General features: G+C 31.6%; 1 protein-coding gene, 1 long non-coding RNA gene and 3 other non-coding genes across 7 annotated transcripts in view; 3 read left to right on the top strand and 2 right to left on the bottom strand.

Moving 5' to 3' along the window:
- Positions 1 to 213: 213 nt before the first annotated feature.
- LOC129806107 (inhibitory POU protein) overlaps positions 214 to 27,470 on the bottom strand; it is a 77,320-nt gene continuing 50,063 nt past the window's right edge. For 2 of the 3 annotated variants that reach the window (XM_055854463.1, XM_055854462.1), the window contains 3 exons: positions 18,346 to 18,742; positions 6,850 to 7,081; positions 214 to 3,124 (listed from right to left, as the gene is read on the bottom strand). In XM_055854463.1, coding sequence (XP_055710438.1) covers positions 2,935 to 3,124; positions 6,850 to 7,081; positions 18,346 to 18,742 — 819 coding nt within the window. In that variant the 3' untranslated portion in view covers positions 214 to 2,934. The remainder of the gene's footprint in view (positions 3,125 to 6,849; positions 7,082 to 18,345; positions 18,743 to 27,470) is intronic. The other variant, XM_055854464.1, reaches the window with a different exon arrangement.
- Positions 13,166 to 13,284, bottom strand: LOC129808358 (5S ribosomal RNA). Its single transcript, XR_008752388.1, has one exon. It is a non-coding gene; the product is annotated as a 5S ribosomal RNA (ribosomal RNA).
- Positions 13,642 to 14,370, top strand: LOC129806110 (uncharacterized). Its single transcript, XR_008752147.1, has 2 exons — positions 13,642 to 13,846; positions 14,173 to 14,370. It is a non-coding gene; the product is annotated as an uncharacterized LOC129806110 (long non-coding RNA).
- Positions 14,667 to 14,785, top strand: LOC129808359 (5S ribosomal RNA). Its single transcript, XR_008752389.1, has one exon. It is a non-coding gene; the product is annotated as a 5S ribosomal RNA (ribosomal RNA).
- Positions 15,068 to 15,138, top strand: Trnag-gcc (transfer RNA glycine (anticodon GCC)). Its single transcript has one exon. It is a non-coding gene; the product is annotated as a tRNA-Gly (tRNA).

A 27,470-nucleotide genomic window follows, 5' to 3' on the forward strand; every position in this document is an offset into this window, starting at 1 on the left:
TGTTTTTATCATATTACCCACAGCCATATATTAAATTATTGGTCTGAGGTTGAATGAAATTAAAATTTCTCTCTATTTTACCAGTTTTCTTCTCATTTTCTTCTTATTTACAAATATAACAGAAATTTATCCTTTTTTCCTTAATCCTAACCTTAATATTTACAGAGATGTTTTAGCATTTTCTTCGCTAATTCCTACGTTTTTTTCTTCATCTTTTTCTTTACTAAATTGAATTACAATACTTTTTTTATGAAAATTTTTTTTCACTAAACTACATTGTTCTTCCTCACATTCACTTCACAAGTTCACCAATATTGCACGTTTCTCAAAAGAATTTCACTGGTAAAAAATGTTTTAATAGGAAACTTATTCGATTTTTGCTAAAAAAAAAAAGAAAATATCATGAATTGCACACTTTTTTTCTTATTCGCACATTCCTTGCATACTTTAGCAAAAAGTATTGTGAATGGTGGTGGCTATTTTTTTTTATTTTTTTTTTATTTTTTTAATAGGTTCTTGATGAAAACTTTGAAAAAACAAGGAAAACCAATTTTAATCGTTGAGGACTGAGGACTTTATGCTCTTCACACATTAGAGGTTTAAATATAAACCCTTTAAGTGGTTTAAGGTTCAAGTGCTCGATTTTGAATTTTTCGTTAAAATCTTACCAACCTGCCGATCACTACGAAGTTATTAAAATATCAGTTTGAAAAATCGTTTTTTACACTAAATCGGCAACGATTTCCCAATTTGCCGATCATGATTCCTTGAAAAAAAAAACACATTCGGCTAACACAAGGTAAGCTGTTACTAGTGCAAAGCTATAATTAAAGGTATTACATGCTCTTAAATAATAACTTAGCCCAAGTTCATAAATTAAATCCTTAATAAGTACTTATTAAGTACTTAATTAAGGAATTTTTGAGCGAAAATAGTGATATCTGGTGGCAAAAAGTGGAAACTGGAATAGAGAATGCGACGGACACTTGTTAACTATTGGATAGAAAGAGATGAAACAAATTGACGTTTCAGTAAAACATAACCATAAAATCTTATTACCCGTCAAATCATTGCTCTACCTGCCGATTTTACTCGGAGGTTTTTTGAATTGTAACGTATATTCTAGTACATTCAGAGAAAATCTGTAGATTTTCGGCAGAATTTCTGCATAGAAAATCTGTAGATTTTCGGCAAAAATTCTTCCGAAAATCTACAGATTCTCAGCAGAATTTCTGCATAGTAAATTTGCATAGTCTGTATTGTTTCAACAAAAATATTGTTGATTTATCAAGAAACTGTAGAAGTTACAAAGAAAATGGTATGCTCTGCTTAACAAGCATTACCGATTAAACGTTTTAGATAAATAAAAAAATGCGAGCAAAAATACTAGATTCTTAAAAATCGCCTATGGAATGATACAAAAACACGAAATTTAGGTCGACACTCTGCTTAAAGTTTTCACTTCACTATTCACTACTTATAACACGGCGTCGCAGAATTCTTTATTTTATATAAACACTACGATATATCACCAAGAATAACTCTATTGAATTTTGCAAACTTCACTGAAAAATATTCCATCTTTTCTGACACAGCTGTCTGGAAAGTCTGGAATGTAGGAAAAAAATCTACAGAAAATCGGCAAAATATCTACAGAAATTCGTCAGAGTATGCACCAGGATTCGTCAGAAAATCTGCAAAAATTTCTGACGAATTTTGTCCCAAGTCCAAATAAAATTCGTAGGAATACCTACAGATTTCTCGGCAGGTTTTCGGCAGAGGTGTAGATATTTTCTGCACAAATCTTAAAGATATCTGACGAAATTATTTGACGGGTAAACACGTGAAATGTTTTCATAAAGTTATCTTGCCTTTAGTGATAATGATAATTTTCTAAATTGTAAAATTCAGTAATTGCCAAATTTCAAAATTACAAAATTGCCAAATTTCGATGAATCCGATGCGGTCAAAATTAAAAAATTGCGGTCAAATTGCCAAATTTCGATGCGGTCAATTAACTATCCAGGAAAGTGAATTGCAGTCGTTATAGCCCGAAAAACCCAAGTTCCGGGAGTTTAACTGCCAGATTTTCAAAATTATTTTTAATTATGTATTTTTTGGTTCCAAACACAATTCGAATTTCTGCCGAGGGATTCGAAGAACTCGACTTCAGAAATTAAAAAAAAATGTTTTTTATGCATTAGGGCACTTATTTAAAAGTCATTAGTCGAATGGCCTTAATTAAGTACTTAATGAAACTACTTTTGATCTCCTTAACACAAATTACTTAGTACTTTTACAAAGACCTTAAATAAGTACTTAGTGTTAAGGCTCCGTCATGCCACATTAGTTTCACTATTCGCCACAATGCGCTGACATTTGTCTTATTTTCATATATGTTTTAATCAGTTCTATGTTCTACAACTCATTAAAATTAGGTCACTGAGTTAAGAAATTATTAGGTACTTAATAAGTACTTAATGTGTCTAAAGTCAGAATTAATTTGTAGTTTACGATCATTGGATTTCTAGTGATTTTTTTTATTAAAAAAACTCGGTGAAATTGTGTTGCAGATAAAGAAGATGGCAAAACCTGTTACTACTTCGGGTTTAAACCTAAACCTCCAATGTGTATGCAGCATAAGTCACCATTTCAAAACACATGCCCGAAACAAAACCATGAAACGATTTTTTTGGTATTTTGGCGCTGAAAATGCAAAAATAAACCGAAAAGGAGATCACAAATAAAAGTGGAATTCTTGCATTTCTCAATGAGAAAATGGGAATTGGGGTTTCTTTTTTTTTAGAACCCAAATCCCGTGACGGAACCACTTCCAGGCACACCACCACCCACAACCCCACCCGCTGCAGCTGCTGCCATTGAGGCAGTCACACTTGTTACGATTCCCAGTTGTGTTGCAGCATTATTTGGCTGTCAGTGCTGAGCTGCAAATTTCATACGTTTTTGTTTTTGTCGTTGATTGCAAAACCACACACGTACCACATTTTTCTTCAAGTCCAATTTTTCAGCAATTGCAGCAATTTTCTCACCAGACGGTCGTGGTTGGACGGCAAAATATGCTTCCAGGGAGCGTTTCTCTGGTGCTGCGATGGAAGTCCTTTTTCTTGAAAAAAGACTCGATATAGATCTCAAATTATTTTTTCACTCCACATTTTATTTAAAAGCTCATTTCGGTTATCGTTTTTTTTTAGCTATCACCGTGGTGAGGAGGTGGACTTTTATTTTTAAGTGCCTGGTTGATTTTTTCTCCCACCTATCCACTCATATTTTGCCATTTGCATCAACTACTGACGTATCAGCGAACGTATCAAAGTACAATGAGGGTCTCTCAGTAGCTAAAAGAACCAATCATTGGTTTAATAATGCAGCGGTCTTGGGTTTGAGACTTCTACAATTTGTTAAGAGAGTAGGAAAAAAGCGTTTTGGTCAAAAGATGGCGCTCGTAAACGGTTTTCAATATCATCAAAACCAATTGTTATGGCTCCGGTACACCTTTTATATCAGGAAAATTTCATGAAATCAAAATTTACATCCCTTTCATACTTAAAAGTTTTGCATATGTCTATCCTATACCCTCGCATTTCAAATTCGTTTGAACTAAATTGAATTTGTTGTGATGCTTAAAATAAGAAGAAGAGTGCAAAAGAGTGAGATAGACATATCGTCGGTTGCGGCTACCTCTGTCGTATCTGCATTTGTTTTGTATCTGTATTCGGAGCAACTACAATACAAACGTCCCCTTTTGCGTGAAATGCTGACACAAAAGAAATGTAGATACGACAGAGGTAGCCGCAACCGACGATATGCAATAATTTTGAGAAAGAAATGGATGCGAATTTCGACTTTATGAAATTTTCCTGATCTAAAAGGTGTGCCGGAGCCATTATCACTTTCTTTTCATTTCTATAAAACGATATGACTGACAAATAGGATTGAATTATTCACTTAACTCCAGGATACAAATGTTCAAATTCTTTGATTGAAATTGAAATTTTGTTTTTGAGATTCAATCTTTTTTTGAAAAATACTCTTACTGTTTTTTATATAAATATCCATTTTAAATTCAATCCCACAATAATGTTTTAATAATAATATGACAAAATTTTTGAAACTATTTTAGGTTTTAAGTATATGGTTATAGGATTGAGATTTTCATCGTGGGACTCAGTAATAATCTTCTATAGAGACATTTTCTTACACTTTTCCTAAATTGCTATATTTTAGTATGTTTATAATCTAAATTTTACGATTTTCTGATAGAGATAATCACATAAACTCCAATTAAGAATTTTAGGTAGTTTTGGGATTGACATTTTAGTCGTGGGACTCGATTTTTATTTTGAAAAACATACTTTTCAACTTTTTCTTTATATTTCAAATGGATTTAAAATAAATCTTTAAATAAATATTTTAATATTTAAATGATTATCACATTTTGTAGATTTTAGATTTTAGTATAGGTATGCATGAAATTGAAGAATCAATCCCACAATGTTTCCAATACTAATACCACAAACACTTAAACTCGTATTTGGGATTTAATCGTTACGGGAATGAGATATTGCTTGTAAGTAATCATATAAATCCCAAATTAGAATCTTAGTTTGTTCTGGGATTGGCATTTTGTCCCTGGGATTCAATTTTTATTTTGAAAAACGTTTTTTTTGTCAGCTTTCTCTTTATATTTCAAAATGTGTTTAAAATATATAAATCCCATATATTTTGTAAACGCTAATACCACAATAACATTAGCTTGAATTTGAAATTTATTTTAAAGGACACCTTTACTATTCTACTATATAATATTTTAATATGCAATTAAAAAATCAATCCCACAAAATTCCAATATATAGTATAATCACTCAAACTTGAATTAAAAAACATAACTATAAAGTTATGGGATTGAGATATTGTTCGTGGAAATCACATAAACTTAAATTTAGAATCTTAGTTTTGGGATTGGCATCTTGTTCGTGGGATTCGATTTTTATTTTAAAAATGTGTTTTTTAGCTTTTTCTTTGTATTTAAAAATGCTCCAATCTATATTTTTTTTAAAACGTTAATATGACAATAACATTAGCTCAAATTTAGACTTTAGCATAGTTTTGAAATTGACAATTTGTTTGTGGGATTTAAAATTTATTTTGAAGGACAATTTTACTATTTTTCTTTATAATATTTGAATATGAAACTAAAAAATCAATCCCACAGCGTTCCAGCAGTATATAGTATAATCACTTAAACTCGAATTGACGGTTTTAATCGTTATGGGATTGACATATTTCTTATGGGCAATCAAATAAACTCTAATTTAGAATTTCAGTTAGTACTGGGACTGAGATTTTACTCGTGGGACTCGATTTTAATTTTGAAAAACGTCCTTTTCATCTCTTTTTGTATTAAATGAATTTAAAATAAATCAATCCCGTATTTTTTAATGTTAGTACGAGAACACTTTTTTAATCGAATTTAGACAGTATTAATTATTTTTGTAAATAAAAAAACTTTAATTCAGAATTGTATTATGGGATTGAAAATTTGCTTTTTATATCTGAAATTTATTTTTGATAATTTTCTAATTTTTTCTGTATAATCTTTGAAAATACATTTAAAAAATCAATCCCACAAATTTCTAATAACACTACGACAAACACTTGATTAAAAATCGAGGTTTTAGTATAGTTTTTTGGGATTGAAATTTTGCTTATGGTATTCAGATAATCTTTCGAAACAGTATTTTGTAATTTTTTTTTCTTTGTTTGCAATGTTTTAAAATGTATTCAAGAATCAATCCCACAAGTTTATAATAATTATACCAAAAACACTTAATTGAAAATCGTGATTCTAGTTATGGGATTGATATTTTCCTTGTGGGATTTAAATTGTTTTTTGAAAAACAATAATTTTGTTCTTTATAGTATTTCAAAATATATTCATAAATCAATCCCACACTTTTTTGATATTACATCCCAATCATCTAATTCCGAATTAAGGATTTTAGAATGTAGTTGTGGGATTGAAACTTAGTTATTTATTTTTTTTAACATTTTCTTACTGATTTTTTTACTGTCAGTCAAATTCGAATCTGAGATCGCAATACCATAAATTTTATCTCTAAATTGAATCCCAGGGATGAAATATTTACAGGATCTCTTCTACGAATCTTTGAGTATTTCTAAAAGGAAACAAAGGATTCAATTTTCCAAAAAATAATTGAATATTTGATTGAGAAAGGGGCTTAATTTAAAATATCCCTGTCATTAAGCAGATACGACAGCAGGTGATGCAAATGACAATTTCAGGCATTTCATTTTTATCCATGAGCACTTTTTTTTAGCGAGAATTATTGCCATCGCATTGTGACTTTTTTGTTGCATTAATTTTCCATCTGGGTGTATTTGAATGTGGACTTTTTTTTAGAGTCCCTGGCATAAGTGGGGAAAATGCAATTGGGGAAAAATTGCACCAAGGGAGAAAAATCATGGAGAGAATTATGTATAGTTGTGGGGTTGGACAGGAACAAAAAAAAAAGAGAAATTATTCCAATTTTCACTTGAAATATTAATAAAATAGAAAACTCTGGGCTCAGAATGAGGCAGAAATATGGAAAAAAAACGTCAGAGGAAAACAAATAAAATCCCAATTACATTTTTAATGAAAATTTCATGCAATTTTTTTTGCTGTTCAGCAAAGATTTTTTTTTCGGGTTTGGTGAATTATTTTTTTTTCTGTCCGTGTTTTGGGGGGGTGTTGGGACAATGCGCCACGTGCGTAAAATTGAAATGGGAAAAAAGGGTTAGAGGTACTAGAATAGAGCCTCAGCCTACCTCTTCTTCTCTCCAGCTGGTAAGACACTGGGTGCATCGGGATCTCGTCTCTTGTTCTTGGCTTGAGCCTCAGCTTCCTCCAGCCATGCCTGAAGGATAGGCTTTAGGGCGATCATGTTGTTGTGTGATAGCGTTAAACTCTCGAATCTGCAAATGGTGCTCTGCGATAGGGCTCCAACTCCGGGTAGCTTGAGATTAGCGAGAGCTTTTCCCACATCAGCCTGCGTTACACCTTCAGTAGAGAGAAAAGGGGAAAATCGATCGAAGGTAATTATAACAATTTTCAATATCACTGGGAAATGCCCTTCGGGACACAACCCACAGATATGGAGATTTTTCCTCGGACTAATGCATAATGAGGGCGCGGAAATGGGATGAATAGGTAATGAGAAAAATTGCACTATGCAGCGTGGGGTAGAGGGGACGAAAGGGATAAGAAGGATATATTTCCGGAAATTACATAGCAAAGTTTATTAAATATTCCACAGTAGAGTTGTATGGAAGAATGAAAGTTGGAAATAGATTAAGATACAAAGAGAAAACTGCTTATCATTGTGACTGTCCTAAAATTTAATGTTACTACCAAACAGCTTTATTTAGGATGAAATAAGAAGTTTAAGAATACTGTGAAGACTCAATTCGATTAAATCCGCTTTCCAAATTAAAATCTACATATGGGCCAATCCATCTCAAAACGACCGAAAAAATCGCAAATCGAGGGGTCATGGTCTTAGATGTTTTTGAATTTTACATATGTTAAAGTACACGATAAAATAATATACCCCTATTTTTTTTTTCGTCCGAAAAAAAATCCTGGCCGGAGATACATGGCGTCAAAGATGGCGCCTCGCGCTTCATTCCTCAATTGCGATTTTTGGCAAATATTTTAAAATGCTCTATTTCGGGAACGGGTTGAGATTTCTTCTTACTCTTTTTTTTATTTGAAATATAATTTTATACTCTTTCAAACGATATACTTGATTTTGCATTATCTGCTTAAGTTTTTTTTGTAACGGTCTTTTAAAAAATTTTTGAAAAAAATTAAAAATTAATTTTTCTCAAAAACCCCATTCTCAAAAATTTTGATTTTTTTACTGTTGATCAGTAACATTGAGTACTATATTCCCTGAAAAGGCGAGCTTCCACTTTTGCACTTACTTTTTTTTAAAAATATTTGAAAAATTACCATATTTTCAAAATTAAAAATAACCAGCTAAACTCAAAATTTTGAGTTCAACTTTTCAGGGAATATAGTACTCCACAATACTTATAAACAGCCAAAAAATAAAAATTTTTCGAAATCAAGTTTTTGAAAAAAAAATTTTTTTTTGAGTTTTAAATAAAAATGTCTTTTATTGACAAAAATAAAACTTTAAGATACATTTGACACATGTGTCAATATGTAGATTTTTTTTAAACGGAATTTCAGAATTTTTTTTTTGTATTTTTTCAAAAATAATCCAAAAAAATTTCCAAAAATTTTTTTTTGAAAAACTAAAAGAAAACAAAAAAAAACATAATTAGTACATGTGTTTAATATAATTTAAAGGCTTATTTTTGTCAATAAAAGACATTTTTATTTAAAACTCTAAAAAAAATTTTTTTTCAAAAACTTGATTTCGAGAAATTTTGATTTTTTGGCTGTTTATAAGTATTGTGGAGTACTATATTCCCTGAAAAGTTGAACTCAAAATTTTGAGTTTAACTGGTTATTTTTAATTTTGAAAATATGGTAATTTTTCAAATATTTTTAAAAAAAAGTAAGTGCAAAAGTGGAAGCTCGCCTTTTCAGGGAATGTAGTACTCAATGTTACTGATCAACAGTAAAAAAATCAAAATTTTTGAGAATGGGGTTTTTGAGAAAAATTAATTTTTAAATTTTTTCAAAATTTTTTTAAAAGACCGTTACAAAAAAACTTAAGCAGATAATGCAAAATCAAGTATATCGTTTTAAAGAGTATAAAATTATCTTTCAAATAAAAAAAAAGAGTAAGAAGAAATCTCAACTCGTTCCCGAAATAGAGCATTTTAAAATATTTGCTCAAAATCGCAATTGAGGAATGAAGCGCGAGGCGCCATCTTTGACGCCATGTATCTCCGGCCAGGATTTTTTTTCGGACGAAAAAAAAATAGGGGTATATTATTTTATCGTGTACTTTAACATATGTAAAATTCAAAAACATCTAAGACCATGAAGGGTACCCCTATGGTCGTCTTGAGATGGATTGGCCCATATAATAAGTCTAATATTATCAACTTGTTTTTTAACCAATTACGTAAAACTTGTTTTTTCAATTTTTCTTTGTCGTAATGTAAAAGATTGCTAATACCTACGTAAGATATACGTTTTTATCATTAATTGTTCCTATCTCAAAAAGTGAAAGTTTTCAGGCTCAGAATTTATTCACTTTTTTTTAAAAAAGGTTTTTCCTTTAATTTTTTTTAATTTTTAACTTTAGCAAACATAGATAGAAGCACATATCGTCCATGTACCTCGGATCATCCGGTTTGCCGGACATAATATCGGTTTATCTACATCTCGAACTCAAAGAGATAGTACTTATCTAATCAGTTTTTTTCCAACTTATCGTCGCTCTGAAGCTTAAACGGTAAAAATATCAACTACAGGTCTTCGGTAACCCCCAATAAAAAAAAAACATTATCTCTAATCGTTTTTTCCTTTTTCCATTACCCCCTCCATCCAGTTTAAAACCCATGTTTTTTGGTTTATTTTGAAAACGGTACTATAAATCTCTTTCATTTTCGGATATGTGTTAGAGGTAGTCTAGGCCAAAGGTGAGCAAGAACCGTTTGAAACCGAACAAACGTCAAATGAAAATTCTTCGTCAATGGTCAAAGCGCTACTTGGACAAACTTATTTTGACGTTTATTCGGTTTCAAACTGTTCTTGCATACTCCTGGTCTAGGCGAACATTTCGTCCAAACATACCTACGACCGAAAAAATCGCTATTTTGAATTATTCAACGTAAAAGGTCAATCAACTTGGAGGGTTTATTTTTCAATATGACCTTTGAACTTCTGTGTCCTAATCTAAAAATTAGCATTAGTCACACTATAAAAGATATGTTTAAAGAGAATAGAATATTTTTTTTGAATAATCTTAAAAAACTTTTTATACTTGCAGCTTTGAAAACCCCTCATGATATACAAAGCTTAATGAATGCTTAAGTAATGAACCTGTTCATTATCTAAGATATTTTAGGCAATGTTTTGAGTGATTTATTAATCCGATTAAATTGATTGTGCAAAGGTTAATGTACCAATAAGTAATTTTAAACGAATATCAATTTTATTACCCTTAAAATTATTTTGACTGATCTTTTGAGTGATTTATGAAACGGTTTTAATAGGTTGACAACCGGTAAACAGTAGATGATGCGAAAATACTTTAGAGGTATAGTATCTAAGTCACGAATTTGAGGTGTTCGCAAAGCCTGGGACGCTTTGCCACCCCCTTTTATAATTATCATCTCTTGGTCAAAAGAAAAAAAAATAGAAATTAAGGAAATAACAGGTCACCCACTAAATTTTAAGATGAATCTTTAAGTAGGATGATTCGTATTCTTCGGTAAAGATCATTAATTTTACAATTTAGTGTTTTTAAATCCTTTAGGGACGAGACACTTTAAATGGGCCAAAAATTAGCAGTAAAAATGAAACCGATAAACAAAACTTGTGAAACGCCTTTCATTTAACCTTGCTAAGTCCAACAGAATCTGATTCGGTGTATTTTTTGCCTCTATGAACGATAGGGACAAAAATTGCCTAAAAAGTGATAACAATTTAATTAAATTAATTAATTTAATACCATTTAATTTAATTTTCGTTTTTAAGAAAAATATTAACAGTTTTTGGAGTTTCATGCACTTTGTTGTAGGCACTACTTTATCTTTATCTGCAAGATCTGAGTAGTAGGCCCGAATTAAAGACTGGCTTTTGCCGTACATCAATGGTGGTCGAATGAAACTGTCAAAATCACCTCCTAATTTCTCTTATTTAACCAGTATTAACGATTTAACACTTTAGAATAATAAAAACACAAAAATCACTCAGAATCTTTACAGTAATTTTAAAATCAAATAAAACCTCTTGGGAAATATTTCATCTTATCACTGATAACTAAGCAACACGGCCGGCAAGATAATTTTTGTAGTTCCAATGTCCGCCGCTACGAGCGCAAAACAGTATCCTTTACGTAATTTTCTAAAGGGTATTTTGTATGGGAGCCTCTCAAAAGTGACGTATGAAAGATAGGGATTAATTCAGGCTTTAATTGATGCTTAACTGGTCAGACGGGATACTTCACAATATCGAAGTTCAAATAAAACTTTATTTTTGAAATTTTGACACTGACTAGGTGAATTATAAATTAGCCTTGAACTCAAGATAGGAAATTTTTAACTTTTACACTAAATATTAACCCTAAATCTTTAAGCTTTGTTTATCACAGTAAGGTATACTAGTGGAGCTTTGAAAAATAATCTTGAATTTTTAAAGTTCAATAATTTATAATTAAAGAAAACCAGGCTTACAATCTTAAGTTTACTCCCTCTGTCCCAAAAAAATCATTCTTTTGGGAAAAATTTTTATCTCAGGAAGAGTTGTTTTTTGCGGGTAAAATCATTAAGAATCAGTGATATTTTAAGGTGAATGTTTAATGTTTCGCAAATGTCTCATGTACGAAGATATTTAAGGTTTTTACCAATAAATAAGGAATTTCTACATATTTATTAAACATAAATTTTTCCTCAAACGTATGTCCTTTTTTTTGGAACGAGTGGAGTAATATTTAAGAGATTTGAGCCTGCAATAAGGAAATAAATAGCGCTTCAGCAGATTGTGCAGTAGAGTAGTAAAAAACACCGTGCTATCGCCGAAAGAACCGTGCTAATACACTAGGATTTTTGACACTTTAATTTAAAATTAAATTGAGCATTAAGATTCCTAGAATTACTTGAAATTTCTCACAGCCAGGACACATTTTGCAAGAAATTTGCTCAATTTTAAATAGTGCCACGAGATTTTTTATTGTGAATGACACCGGAAAAAGTGTGATAGTATTAAAAAGGTCTTGTTGAAAATCTGTATGAAGTCATGCAAACTGGACATATCTGGGCACAACAATTTCTTTCGAATGGTTTTGGAGGAACTTAGCAAATTGCTCCCGGATACTCAAGCTTCATTCCCGTACAAGTTTATCACTAAATCGCTGTACTTATCTTATTAATAATTAATTACGAGGAAATAAATTTTCTTCAAAACACTATTTGTCTAACTGCAATAAAATTAAAATTAATGAGCAACTTTAACATTTTAATTTGCTGAATTCACATTAATTTGAGCAACCACATTTATGCTATTTAAACATATTTAAACAGGTTTTTGTGGATCAAGGATTAGTTTATATTAATAAATAAGTGAAGATCTGTCAATTTAATTGGTTTTTAATGTAAAATAATGCACAGAAACAATTCATCTGAAAATTAAATTGAATTCACAGATTGAAAAAATCCTGATAGTACAGGCATTGAAATCACTCACTCAGCAATATTATTTAATGATCTATTCTGCTATAGTTCATTTCTAAAAGGATTTTTAAAGGAAGTACCTTCTAAGTCTAAATGACTTATTTTAAGGATACATCGGGATATTTAGTAAATTTGGATGATAAAGTCTCTACTCCATTAATAAGAGTTTTTTGGGCTTTAATGATTATAGAACAATTTCTTAAATATTTTTGAGTGTTGGTGTCCATCCATGTTCATTCTTGAACAATTTTAATCTGTTTTCCAATAGTGAGAAGATTTCCTTCTAGAGATTCTTTTATCCTAAATAATCATACAGCAGTGTACTAAATTTTCCTTATCCACTTGTCTTATTTTTAAATGAAAGTAATAGTCAATTGACATATTTTGAGATAAGAAATTTATTCTTTAGCTTTGTCGAAGACCATCCTTCCTCTATCTTAATGAGAAATATGCTTTTTAGTCATTTTCCAAAAGCTAATTCAAACAAGTAATTACAGTGTTCTTCCTGTCTTTTGTATACAAACGACACCTGGAACTTAATATTTTATTATTTAATTTATTATTATTATTATAATTTATTATTAATTACAATTTTAAAGGCAATTTTCATACTATTTGCAGCACGCAAGATTAGATTTAGACATCGTTGCAAACTTTCTCACGCCCCGTTAAATATGCATATTAATCTTTTATTAATCTAGAGTTCATTATACTACGAAAAATTATAAATTGTTTTAAAATAAATAAAAAATTATTAAAAAGTGGATGCCAACGGCACGCGGTGTTCCCAAGCGGTCCCCCATCCAAGTACTAACCGCGCCCGATGCTGCTTGACTTCGGTGATCGGACGAGAACCGGTATATTCAGCATGGTATGGTCGTTGGCGAACGCTCTTGACTTGAATCTTCATCTCAAGACGATTACCCAAGCAGTTTTTTGGGTAAAAATCAATTAAGAAATTGAAAAATATATTTTATTTGAACGTTTGTCCTTCTATCTCATGTAACTACGTACCTTCCAAAGACTTATCTTTCTTCATCATGGTTTTAAAACTTCATAATTAATAATTTTCAGCGCAATTCTTGTTTGAAACCTTTCATATTCTATTAAAAGAAAGGTTATCGTAATTTTAAATCACGTGCGACAGAGTAAAGAAATTCAAATTTGATTTTCAGCTTGAAATTTTAATAAAAACTTCTTGAAAAATCGTCTTGAGATGAAGATTCAAGTCAAGAGCCCATCAACTCATCGATCCTCATCGAAAATTTTGTCGGTATTACACCGATTTTTCGATTTAATTTTACTGTACTTTTACGGGTTTCTCGATGAACTGTTGACAAGAAATGCGAAGTGCGTGTGAAAACCGCGAGAGGCGTTAGTTTCTCTTGACATTTCGAGCTGAAAAGGTGCATTCTGTGTTGCTTCGTGTTTTTCACCAATTTTCATGGTAAGTTTTCAATTTTCATTCAAATGAACTAGTGGAATATGTTAGCCAAAGATTCTAGATGTGTTTCATAAAGCTGTTTTTATTGTGTGGTTGTTTTATTCCTCAATTTCGCGAGAAAAAATACTTTGTGCAATTTTCGAGTGCTCGCCATCTTTAATTTTTCATTTGTCAATTTATTTTCTCGTGAATTTCACGATAATTCTGTGATTTAATAATTCCCTAATGCATTATTTATATAAATAAAGTTATTGTGTATTCATCTAGACAAGTTTTAGACATTTTTTTCCTAATTTACATCCAATTTTGGACATTTTGTACACTTCCAGAAAATCATCTTCAAAGTCCGGAAAAAAGGTGAAAGGTGTTTCCAGAGGGTCTTATCTGCACTTCAAGGAACTCGTGGAGCAAGCCCCATCTCAACTTAGAGATTCCACGAGAGAACATCATCTCCAGGACAGAATTCTAAGCTCACACAACACACCTTCACACATGTACACATTGTGTTGTTAATAAATCAATTTGAATTGAAATAAAGTATTTTCCTACTAATTTTGGGGGCGTGGGGAGTGAAATATATGTGTAGACAGGCTACTAAAAGTCTCAGCAGATTTTCAGACGTCGTGTCTGCCTTTAATCGCAAGAGACAGACGCATAAAATCTGCAGACATATCTGCCGACTTTTAGAACAGCGTCGTGTTGCACTTCGAGAACAAACGTCGGCAGATAATATGAGGACGGTCGGCATATTATCTGCCGACGCGCCGATTAAATCTGCCGATTTCGTGACGAAATCAGCAGACTATTTTTGATGGGAGCATTTGCCAACGACCATACCATGCTGAATATACCGGTTCTCGTCCGATCACCGAAGTCAAGCAGCATCGGGCGCGGTTAGTACTTGGATGGGGGACCGCTTGGGAACACCGCGTGCCGTTGGCATCAACTTTTTTTTTTGATTTTTTTATTTAAAACAATTTTCCAAATTACCTTGCAAAATTAAGCACATATTTTCCTTATTATTATTTCATATCAAAGTCTATTTATTATAAATGTATCGCCAACGCATGATGAATGCAGGGTGACATTAAATTTGCGATGAAGAGAAAATGAGTGCTTTGGAGGAAAATAACTTTTGTATCAGCTTGTATTTTTTGGAACACCCTGTATGTTATCACGGAAGACCTTGTGTGCTATTTTGAACATTGGTTTATTAGTCATCAAGCATCGGTGGTTCAGTGGTAGAATGCTCGCCTGCCACGCGGGCGGCCCGGGTTCGATTCCCGGCCGATGCAGGATTCTTTTTTTCTTTTTTTTTTACATAATTTTTGGGTAAGAACGTATTATTATTATGTTTTTCTGAATATTTATCAATAAAGCCTTTGAATTCTGATTGCAGGCTGTAATTGTTACATCACAGGAAGGTTTAGTAGACACTCTCTTCTAAACTCAATGAGACTCATTCCTTAAGAAGTCTTATCTCTTCGTTAAGTCTTAACTGGATCGTTGTAGAATAACCAGGAAAATAATTGATTACAGTAGACTCTCTCAAATTTGGGCATTTGGGACCGAAATGTCACTCGAATTAGAGAGAAATTCGGGCGTCAAACTGTTTGAACGTGTAATGATTTTTGTTCATCTGCATGCAAATATTAAGTTTACATACTCATAAATATTTATTGTAAATTTCATGAATATACCTTAATAATGCAAAATTACATCATAACTAAGACAAACCATGGCAAATTTAAGGATATATTTGCTTCATTCGATAATCATAGTCAAACTTGAAAAATGTCGATAAACTTTTTTTCGAATTTAACTGCCGCCCGAATTAAAGAGTAGTTCGATTTTAAAAGAGCCGAATTAGCGAGAATCTACTGTACAATTTGGTATGAATTGACTTAGAAATATTTAAAAAGAAAATGTCCTGTAAGAACTCTTTCTGCACCAATTTTGACGGATATAAACAAGGGTTACAAAAACGTTCTCATGGATCTGAGTATAGGTTTTTCTTGGAGAAAATTGCATTTTAATCTTTTGAGAATAAAGTCCCAAAACGAACGATGTTCTTAGTAGACCAAAAAGGCTGTTAGACTTTCTACTTGAGAAATCTGCATAAATCTTATTTTAATTCGATTTTGATGATTTTAAGTGGTTCAGATAGCTCATAGACAGTTTTTTTTTTTAATTTTCCTTAAACGAATTTTAGCTTTTTTGTTTTAAAAGAAAGAATCAAAAGCAAGCTCATTTTTTTAACTTCTTTGGGAAGATTAAGCCTTCTGCTTAAAATTCACTATAAAGCCATTTCTATTTTACCGCATTTTTATGATGTCAAATTATTTGTAAAAACGAAAACACTTCCACAAAAAGTTCTCTAAAATGTCTAAAAGATTTCCAAATGGGCTTTTTCCTGGATGGAAATTACGATAAAGAAAAAAGAGTTCTTCTATGTGTTTAGAATTAAAATTTAATTTAAAGACCGCTAAGGCCTTCAAGAAGACTTACTTGAAGAAAGTGGCGGGAAATTGATCAAAAATGGAGTGTAAAATGCTATCTCAAAAACTTTTTAAAAGTTTCTTTTAAAATTCAATATTGATATTCAATTTTGAATATCTTATGGGGCTTAGTGTAAGAAGCTCTAGCTATATATTTTCTAAAAACTTATTCTAAGATGATATTTGTGGGTTTCACCTATTTTGGCATAACATTTTTGCTTTTATCGAGTTTAGCTATGAAACTGAGGTTTCATGATACGATTTTAGATTTTTTTTTGGATTTCTCGGATTTCACGATGCAATTTTTGGATTGAACCAGTTTTTACATGCCCTTGTTGCGTTTTTCCGGTTTCGACAAGCCATTTTTGTTTTTTTTTTCGGTTTACCCCTTTAATGACGAGAAGATCAAAATACGAGGGTCAGAAAAAATATTTTTTTCTAACTTTTTGGACTAAAATACAGCTTTAGAAGGCCGTAGAAAAATTTCATTTTTGAGTAACGGGTGACCCAATCGTCCTTAAAGGGTTAACGATAAAATGCTTGGGTTTTTAGGGTTTCGTGATACAATTTTCGTTTTTTTTTTTGGTTTTGCGATACAGTTTTGGGATTTCTAAGATTTAATGATTTAATTTTTGGCTTCTATAGGATTTCGAGATGACATTTTCGGGTTTTTTGAATTTCGTGAAGCGTATCTCGGGCAATTCACAAAGGTTTCTAATGAGTCAGCCCTTGGTACTTTTTTTTCTCAAGAAATAAACCATTTTAATTACATTTTGTGTTACTTCTTGTAATAAATTAAGTGAGGATGGGGCAGTTTCAGGTATACATGACTTTCAAAAATTTAAACGTGCTGTACTGTTTATTTTGAAATGACTAATACCTAAGGGAAACTAGCTAGACTTAGTTTCGAATATGCCCCCGAATTCTGAGTTTAATTAATTAATCTTTAAGTCTAAAAACCTTCAATCGGCTTTTAAATGTTGAAACGTATCAAATTTTAGAAGATCGAGCCTAAAACGGAAAAACCTAAACTTTTAAAAAAAAGTTTCTTTTTCCGTTTTTAAATCTGATCGTAAGAACCTTTTAAAGTTTTATGGACTAACATACTGAAAATTATTGAGTAAGATAGTAATATCTGAAGCATTATTATGCTTAAACTTAGATTGGAAAATCTTTAAATTTGACTTTAAGAAGTCAACTTAAACCTTTGACGTAATTTTCTAAAAGTCGGACAGTACTGAAAATCGGACACATCGAAAATCGGACTCTGAAAGTTAGTTTCAGCATACAAATCTAAACTTGAATTCTTTCTTAGTCTCTGCCCTTCCAAATTTAACGCAAAACTGCATTTATCTTAGAAAGGGGGATTCATAAACGTTTGGTAAATGTTTTTAGAATATTTCTAGTTGTCTAAGACAGTCCCATCCCCCCTATGCTGTTTCTTTTACAACGGAGCATAATGAGTGTTCATTGTCTATTTCTTGTATAAAAGTTTATGCCTTACGAGTTTCTGGTTTTATAAAACTTTTATAAAACTGAATTATTGGGGGTCCTCGAAGATATCGTGTTGTTATCTATATCCGTTTGGTCTTCAAAGTATTAAGATAACCCCAAAAAATTACATTATTTTTATTTTTTTCGATTTTTCGGTTTCAGATACACGAAGCACAGATTTATCAATCAAAAGTGAGAGAAAATTTCAAAATTTTACTTTATTAGATTTAAAAAAAAAAATATTTTTCAGTAGCTTAGAATACTGATCAGGTTTTTGGGGTTTTTGCAACATAAAAAATTCAAAATCGGAAATTCGGATTGATGATTTTCAAGTTATGTGGTTTTCATAAAACGGTTTCAGGCCTATGTCAACGTAACCTTTTCCTAATAATAATTCATAAAAAAAAACCAAAAGCCAATGGATAAATGAATAAGTTTTTTGTAAATTAACGCAAATGGGATTCCGGAAACCTTAAGGATAAAATTGTCGTGCGAGAGTTGTAGACTTACCTAATTTTATCCGCCTTTGTTTGAAGCGTTCTGCAAACGCTTCCAATTCCCGGGGATCTGTGTCGGTGTCCGGATGGAGTCCGGCAGCCGCTACGGCGGCTGCCATGGCGGGATGATGGGCGCCCGGGTGGCCATGGTGTCCTGGAAGAGAATCCCAGAATTTTCTCTCTTGCCACAGTGGGACGCCTTGGGGACTTTTGCCGCGGTTTTCTGACTCACCCGTCGTATGTCCACTGAGTGGGCCCCCATGATGGTGCCCCATCATGTGATTCATGCCATGGTACGAACCATGGAGCTGATGATGGGACGAGGTGATTGGGGTATCAGACATTGGGGTGAGGGTTGTCATGGAGCTGGCTGGGTCCAGCATATCGAGGCCATCCATTGTGTGATGCATCTGAAATCGACCAAGATTCTTCTCTCAGATTTACCTCAAACCGAACATAGGGATGCAAAATTGGTGGGTGAAAACGATAAGATTATTAGCTTGATTGCGGTTGCCCTAAAGTCGTGCGCGTGTTTTTTTTTTCATGGATAAACTACAAATAGCCGGGAGATGCAATTTATTTAAAAACTTCTCCGGAATTGCTATTTTTTCTCTCAGCCAACAAAAATTCACCAGCTTATCTAAACTCCTGTTCTAGCCTTCTAGCAGACTGTTCGTCGTGGATAAACATGGGAAAAAATGCCTCAAGACAAGATTTTCCTTGGTATTTGAACAGTGTAATTAGATTTTCTGATTGTTTAATTTTAAAATCATTTTACTGATGTTTCTATAAATTTTGTTGGGAATTTGACCTGTGAACCACATTGACATAAGGCTTCTATCATAACAGAAAAAAAATACTATGATGATACATACATAGGGGAATGTTGGCATGGTTCGCACAGAGTGAACCTTCAAACAACGCGAATTTCCTCTGTGTTTGCAAAGAGCTAGTTCGTCATTTCTTAGCCATAAGATAGATGGTTTATTACTCTGAAAAAAATGTTTTGTCAAATTAACAAGACAAGTTTATAAATAGGATGTTCTTCCATACAGAATATGGAAAAGTTTTGTCAAATCGGCGGCCAACTGGATCTTGTTAAAAGTTTGCAAAAAGGGTGTTTTTCCATATAAAATGCAAGAAAAAGTTTTGTCAAATTGGTAAATAACATCATTTTGACAAAATTTCATCAAAATCCATTTGTTCGTTTAACAAGACATTTTTTTCAGAGTAGGTTTATGAAACGAGATAAGAAATGGTAGGTTAGCTCTTTGCAAACAAAGACAAAATTCGCATCGTTTTAAGGTTCACTCTGTGCGAACTATGCCTACATTCCCCTAAATACACATTTTTAAAAAAAGATAATGTGATATTGTGATATTGTCTCTGATATTGTGAGTAAGAGGTAGATTAGAAAAATGGAATTTTGTAGCTTATGGCAATACTATGCAGTCTCTATGTTGATCTAAACTTCAAATATTGCAAATAAAGAGGTTATGTTTCAAAATTGGATTTAGTTACAGCATAATTTTAAAACTTATAGAAACAAAATCCTCTGAATGATCAGTTATTTAAAGATACACTGTCTTTAGATTTTTAAAGGTTATGTTTTACATAACCTCACTTTGCAATATAATCGTGTTGCCAAATAGGAGTATAAGATGATATCGTTATCTTTGCCAGCTATTGTCATATAAATGAAAAATATATTGAGAAACATGTTTCAGTGGTTAAATTGTTTATATTACTTTAAAAAAATGCATTGAAAATAGATAGGTTATGTCAATTAATTCTATATGTCATGATACTGTCTTTTTTTAATGTCTTTTTTAGATTATGTCGACTTATTGAAATTAACTCAGTTCTATGTTAACAGAATTTTTGTTATGTTTTTCTGAAGCATCTAATGAATAAGTTTCTAGGTTATGTCGCATAACGGAATTGGTCTAAGTTCTATGCTAACATAGAATTTTCCTTACATTTTTCTCAACCTTCAAAATGACAAGTTTCTAGGTTATATCGCTTAAAACAAATGGTGTCAACATAAAATATTCCATACATTTTCTCAAGCATCAAATATATAAGTTTCTAGATTATGCCGCTTAAGGAAAATGGTCTCAATTCTATGGTAACATAAAATTTTCATTCTTCTTTTCTCAAGCATCAAAATGACAATTTTCTAGGTTATGTCGCTCAAGGAAAATGATTTTAGTTCTATGTAAACATAGAAATTTCCTTATAATTTTCTAAAGCACCAAATCGATAAGTTTTTGTGTTATTTCGATTATAAGTGTAATGATTTTAGTTCTGTGTCAACATAAAATTTTCCTATTATTTTTCTTAAGAACAAAATCGGTAAGATTCCAAGTTATGTCACCTAAAAAAGTGCTTTCAGTTCTATGTCAACAAAGAATTTCCCTTATGTTTTTCTTAGGCATCAAATTATTAAGTTTCTAGGTCATGTGACTTAAAGGAAATGGTCTCAGTTCAACGTCGACATAGAATTTTCATTCCACTTTTCTCAAACATCAAATCAAGTTTCAAATCGATTTGTAGGTTATGTCGGTTAAGCAAAATTGTCTTAACTATATGCTAACATTAAAATTTCCATTCTACTTTTCTCAAGGATCAAAATGACAAATTTCTAGGTTATGTCGCTAAAGGAAATTGCTTTTAGTTCTTTGTGAACATAGAATTTTCCTTATAATTTTCTAAAGCACCAAATCGATAAGTTTTTATGTTATTTCGATTATAAGTGTAATGTCTTAGTTCTATGTCAACATAAAATTTTCATACCACTTTTCTCAAGCATCAAATCGATAAGTTTCTAGGTTATGTCACTTAAAGAAAATGGTCTAAGTTCAACGTCAACATAGAATTCTCATTCCACTTTTCTCAAGCATCAAATCAAGTTTCAAATCGATTTGTAGGTTATGTCGGTTAAGCAAAAGTGTCTCAATTATATGCTAACATTAAAATTTCCGTTCTACATTTCTCAAGGATCAAAATGAGAAATTTCTAGGTTATGTCGTTAAAGGAAATTGGTTTTAGTTCTTTGTGAACGTAGAATTTTCTTTATAATTTTCTTAAGCATGAAATCGATAAATTTTTATGTTATTTCGATTACAAGTGTAATGGTTTTAGTTCTATGTCGACATAAAATTTTCATACCACTTTTCTCGAGCATCAACTCAATAAGTTTCTAGGTTATGTCGCTTAAAGAAAATTGTCTTAGTTCTATGTCGACATAGAATTTTGATTCCACTTTTCTCAAGCATCAAAACGATGAGTTTCTAGGTTATGTCGCTTAACGAAAAGGGTCTCAGTTCATTTCTAGGTTATGTCAATTAAATGAAATGGCTCTAATTCTATGTTAACATACCAATTTTCTGAGGGACTAAATCTATAAACTTATAGATTATGCTACCTATAAAAAAGGGTTAAGTTTATCATGAACATAACCCCGTTTTTATTTAAAATTTTATTAATTTTTTTTGAAGGGATCTAATCAATAAATTTCAAATCTACATTCAATTTGCTAACTCTTTAGCCATTGTTAATTTCATTGGAACGTATTTCTCTCTCAACAATGTTGCAAATGCGAACTGTGACCAAATATTTAGACATCCATCAGGGACCTTTTGTGTTGGTTTATAGAACTTTGCTGAAATACTCCCATAATTTGGTAAATATCAACAAATGATTGACTCCATGTAAATTAATTTTCTCTCAATTGTTTGACGTTCTTTGTCTTTGGAGTTTACCATTTTGTCTCTGTTGTCCTCTTGGGAAAATAGTTTAAACAATTCACATGAATTGATGGTAGTGAAATCAATGAGATATAATGATGTTTGCATGATCATAATACATTTAAGAATTCAGTTTTCTTAGTAGTACGGAGAATATTGTGAATTATTGTGGAATTTTCCCCTATTTTGGGGTGGTGAATTGTGAAAATTTGTAACATATCTTTCGAATTTGCCGGTGCAAAAAACAAGTATAGAAGAGAAAAATCCATTATAGATGAATTATCTGTGCAATGTCACAAGGGGTGATACACGGGGTTAATCCATTGGATGCACATTCACTTTCAAACCATCTGTTAATGCATTAAATAGTATTACACCCGGAAAAAAAGTACAAATGGTAAAGGGGAAAATTCATCGGTACAAATTGCGTTAAATATATTTGCAGAATGGCGAGTGATGCTCTTGCAAACATCAACAATAAAAAATTATTATTGGGAATAAAAACCCCTTTACTGCATTCATGGCACTTTGCTCACCATCCCTTAAGTTTGTAGGGGGACAAAGTGTTCTTGTTATGATTTCCCTGTTTTGTAATTTGAAGGGCGTTTCGAGCGGCAAATCATTTCATCCCTTTTGTGCATTTCTCTTGTACTAAAAACACCCAGACTACAACGAACAACAACAAAAAAAAATCATAAGGGTTTCTTGTCGATTTGTTCAACCCTCGAAAGTGCACAAGGGTATGAAATAAGTGTGATAGAAATTGAGAAGGATGTATATTTATATGATTTATTGCTATGATTGTCATGTTTGTTGCAAATATGTGATACTTTTGCGACATTCACATGATTATATGTATCTGAAAAATCCAGAAGGGGAAATAATTTTCTCCTATGTTAACATATTTTCTCGATTTTCCTTGTTCTCACCCACACCCCATGCCATCCCATTTCACATCCCTCGCATGATCTACTCCATATAGAGTATTATTTGGCTTTTTAAGTGATATTCTATAATACTGACAGGTGCAGGTGGAATTATTCTCCCCTGATTTTATCTCTTCAGCTATAAAAATTTATTTCTACCTCGATATTCCTACGGGGTGGAGTCTAACCGACCCCTTATGTGGTCGTATATCTTCCATAAAATTGACTTCAGTCCATTTAATGCAGAATTATGGGATAAAAGATGAAGTGCTCTCCCTTCACTCCATCCCCCCGAAATTCTTGAGCCATCTCACAAGCTCAAAAAGAATCCACAATTCACTGGAATATTCGGTAAACAATTTGCAAAAATTGTTTGTTATTAATTATGGTATTCGTAATTCCAGACGTTTCTTATGCATCATTTACAAAGTAAATAGAAATGAACAAAGAGAAGAGGCTTTGGAATTTATTACAGAATTTCTTTTATCTTTATTTGATTTTTGAATGCCTTATAAAAGAATTGTGTTCGGAAATTTGATTTATTTTGAACAAAAGCTGCTATTTAGCACATGGCTGTACTAAATTGACTTGTGGATATAAATAAATAACAGTTTTGAGACGATATCGAATTAGATAGACGAATTTTTTATATGTGTTCTAAATATGTATCAGATATACATATTTGGAACATGGCTGTACTAAATTAAATCATGACCATAACTAATTTTCGCTCTTTAGAATTTGAAAAGCACAAAATTTCAGAGCATTAGACCTTTATCTTAGTTGTATTTTAGAACTCTTATGGGACATAAATATTTAGCACATGAATGTACTAAATGTGCGTTAAAAATTGTTCTTCTGTAATTTGTTTTTCCCAAATTCATTCTGATTATTCACTCACAATATTTTTAGGAATTATTCTCTGAATTCATTAGTTTATTTTGATCTTGGAACTCTTGTGGGACATAGATATTTTGCACACGAATGTACTAAATGTGGTTTAATAAAAAATCACCTCATAGAGGCAAAATTAATGTTTTGTATTCGTTTTTACCAAATTCTTTATTATTATTTGCAAAATTATTAGGACTCTTGTGGAACATAAATATTTAGCACACGCATGACTAAATGTGTGTTAAAAATTGTTCTTCTGTAATTTATTTCTGCCAAATTCATTTTGATTATTCACTCACAATATTTTTAGGAATTATTCTCTGAATTCATTAGTTTATTTTGATTTTGGAACTCTTGGGGGACATAGATATATAGTACATGAATGTACTAAATGTGGTTTAATAAAGAATCACCTCTTTAAAGCAAAATTGTTATTCTGTATTTGGTTTTACCAAATTCCTTATGATTATTTGCAATATTCTTAGAATTCTTGGGGACATAAATATTTAGCTCATGCATGTACTAAATGTGTATTAATCAATGGTCACCTGATTGAAGCAAAATTGTTCTTCTGTAATTTGTTTCTACCAAATTAGCTCTGATTGTTCACAATATTCTTAGAAATTATTCTCTGAATTTATTAGTTTATTTTGATTTTGGAACTCTTGTGTGACATAGATATATAGCACATGAATGTACTAAATGTGTATTAATTAAAAGTCACCTGATTGAAGCAAAATTGTTGTTCTGTAATTTGTTTCTGGCGAATTCCTTCTGATTATTCGAAATATTCTTAGAAATTTTACTCTGAATTCTTTAGAGAATTTAGAATTTAGAATCCTGGTAGGACATAAATATTTAGCACATGCATGTACTAAATGTGTATTAGTCAATGGTCTCCTCATTCAAGCAAAATTGTTGTATTGAAATTTGGCTTTGCCAAATTTCTTCTGATTATTTGAAATATTTTTATAACTCTTAAGGGACATAAAAATTTAGCACTTAAATGTACTAAAAGTGTATTAATTAAAGGCCACCTCATTGAAACAAAATTGTTCTTCTGTAATTTGTTTCTGCCGAATTTCTTCTGATTACTCGCAATATTTTTAGAAATTGTGCTCTGAATTCATTAAATTTTGTTTAGAAATTAGAACTCTTGTGGGACATAGACATTTAGCAGATGCATGTACTAAATCTGTATTAATCAATGGTCACCTGATTGAAGCAAAATTGATGTTCTGTATTTGTTTTTACCAAATTCTTTCTGGTTATTTGCAATATTCTTAGGACTCTTGTGGGACATAAATATTTAACACATGCATGTACTAAATGTGTATTAATTAATGGTCACCTGATTGAAGCAAAATTGTTGTTCTGTATTCGTTTTTTCACAAAATCCTCGAAAATTATGCTTAATATCCTTACAAATTGCGCTGTGAATTCATTAGTTTATTTAGATTTTAGAACTCTTGTCGGATATAGATATTTAAACATGAATGTACTAAATGTGTATTACTCAATGGTCACCTCATTGAAGTAAAAATGTTGTTCTGTATTCATTTTTCTCAATACCTTCTGATTATTCCCATTATTTGTTTTAGGGAAAAGTCAAAGAAATTAGTACAAGACTGTACTAAATAAACCCATAGGAGCTACTTGAAATTTTCGGATAACAAATCTCATGAAAACTAGTATAATCTTGAATTTACAATGATTAAAAGTTCTAAAGTAATAAGGACAAAATGTAAATAGCTTTAAATTTCATAGCTTTTAGAACATCTACTAAAACTGTGACATTAAAAAATTGTTTTCATAAGATTTGAAAGTATCTGACTGTTCTAAAGCAACTTTGATAATTTTTGTGATATAAGAAAGCCATTGAGGGCAAAGACAAGTACTTAGTACATCGCTATACTAAGCGAATGATTGTCTTGAAATCATATAATTATTAAGTAGAAGAAAATCCTGTTTTTTTTCTATTTATTTCCCATTTTGTCTAAAGAAAGAGTCACAATTTTTGGTTAGACACATTATTTTATGTTTGTACTAATTTAATCCTGCTGATTTTTAGTACATTTCAAATGAGATTCATTGCCATATATAGCATATCGTATCAATTTTGTATTAAATTTTAGACAAATTTAGAAATAGTGCATTCAATTTTTTAGTACAAATGAAATTTAGATGATAAATTTAGGCAAAATTAATATTTTAAGCTCAATTAAATAAAAGAAAAAACATTTAATAGTTTAATTTTTTGTATTTATTGAATATTTAATTGCCATAAAAAAGTATAAGATACATATATTTTTCTGCTCATATTTCAAATTATATCTCTCTTAAAAAAATCTAACAATAGCAACATCACTTAATTTAAGAACTTTTTCTAATAAAATTAATTGTGATTGCCCCATAGGGCACTCAAATTTAATCCATTGGTAATTCTCAGACAATAATTATGCAATTAATAGAAGTATCCAAAGTAATTAATTTATTTTGATGGTGCATTTGTGAAAAAGGCAGGAAAAAGAAAATTTCGTGTGAGGTGAATGATTGATTGAGAAAGCCGCAGAATGGGAAAAGCCACAGGATGGAGTAAATTATATCCCAATTTGGGCATCCCCCTTGCAAGAAAATCATCCCTCTTTCTGCGACATAATGTGAAATTTATCTGAAAATATTATTGCCAAGGGGATTGTTTTTCCTGGTCCCTAGAACCAAATAAAACTTCCATAGTTGCACTTGGGGTGCAATTTTTTGGGGAAAAAAAATAAAAGTGGAAAAATGCATTTGCTGACTACTTTCTTGGGGGTTGGTTGGTCAAGAAATCAACCCTCGGGAAATGCATGAGTTTTCACCTTTCCTCTTTTAACGGTGAATTGTTTTGTTGTGCCTTTTTTTTCTATTTTCCGCCTTTAGGTAGATTTATTTCTATCCGACGGAATCAATATTTATTGGATTACGGGAAACAAAGGGCATTTCATTGAGGAAAAATTTGTGTTTTGTAATATTCTCAATATAAAGGAGTAATTAATTTGGTTTGAGTTGCTGATTCCTTGAAAAAGCCTATGAGTTCTCCGGGATCATCCAGAGGTTTTTAGGGTTCCCTGTGGCTTCCTAGGATTCGTCAAGTTTCCTGGTTCCTGGCGTTTCTGCATATTATTTTCAAGGTTTTATTAAGTTTCCGGAGTATCCATTTCATTTGTTTATCTAGATTCCTAGATTTTCTCATGTTTATCGGGATCCAAACGGGTTTTCAAATTCTGGATTCTGGCTTACCGGGTTTCATGAGATTCTCAGAGTTCATTAGGTTCCATAGGATCCTCATGACTTTTTCAGGTTTCTTGGTATCCTTATGGGTTTCCGGATTACTCTGAATTCCCCGTGTTATCGTATTTCTTGGGATTTCATGGTTTCTCAGGCTTCACAGAATCTCCATCGATTTCTAAGATTTCTCAGGATCTTTATGGGTTTTCGTCTTCTTCGGGATTTCCAGGGTTTTCAGATTCCTTGAGATTCTCAAGGTTTCTTAAATACCTGGGATCCTAGTAGAATTTTCAGGTTTCTCG

The sequence above is a fragment of the Phlebotomus papatasi genome, chromosome 3, assembly GCF_024763615.1.
Source record: "Phlebotomus papatasi isolate M1 chromosome 3, Ppap_2.1, whole genome shotgun sequence".
In the NCBI taxonomy this organism is placed as follows: domain Eukaryota; kingdom Metazoa; phylum Arthropoda; class Insecta; order Diptera; family Psychodidae; genus Phlebotomus; species Phlebotomus papatasi.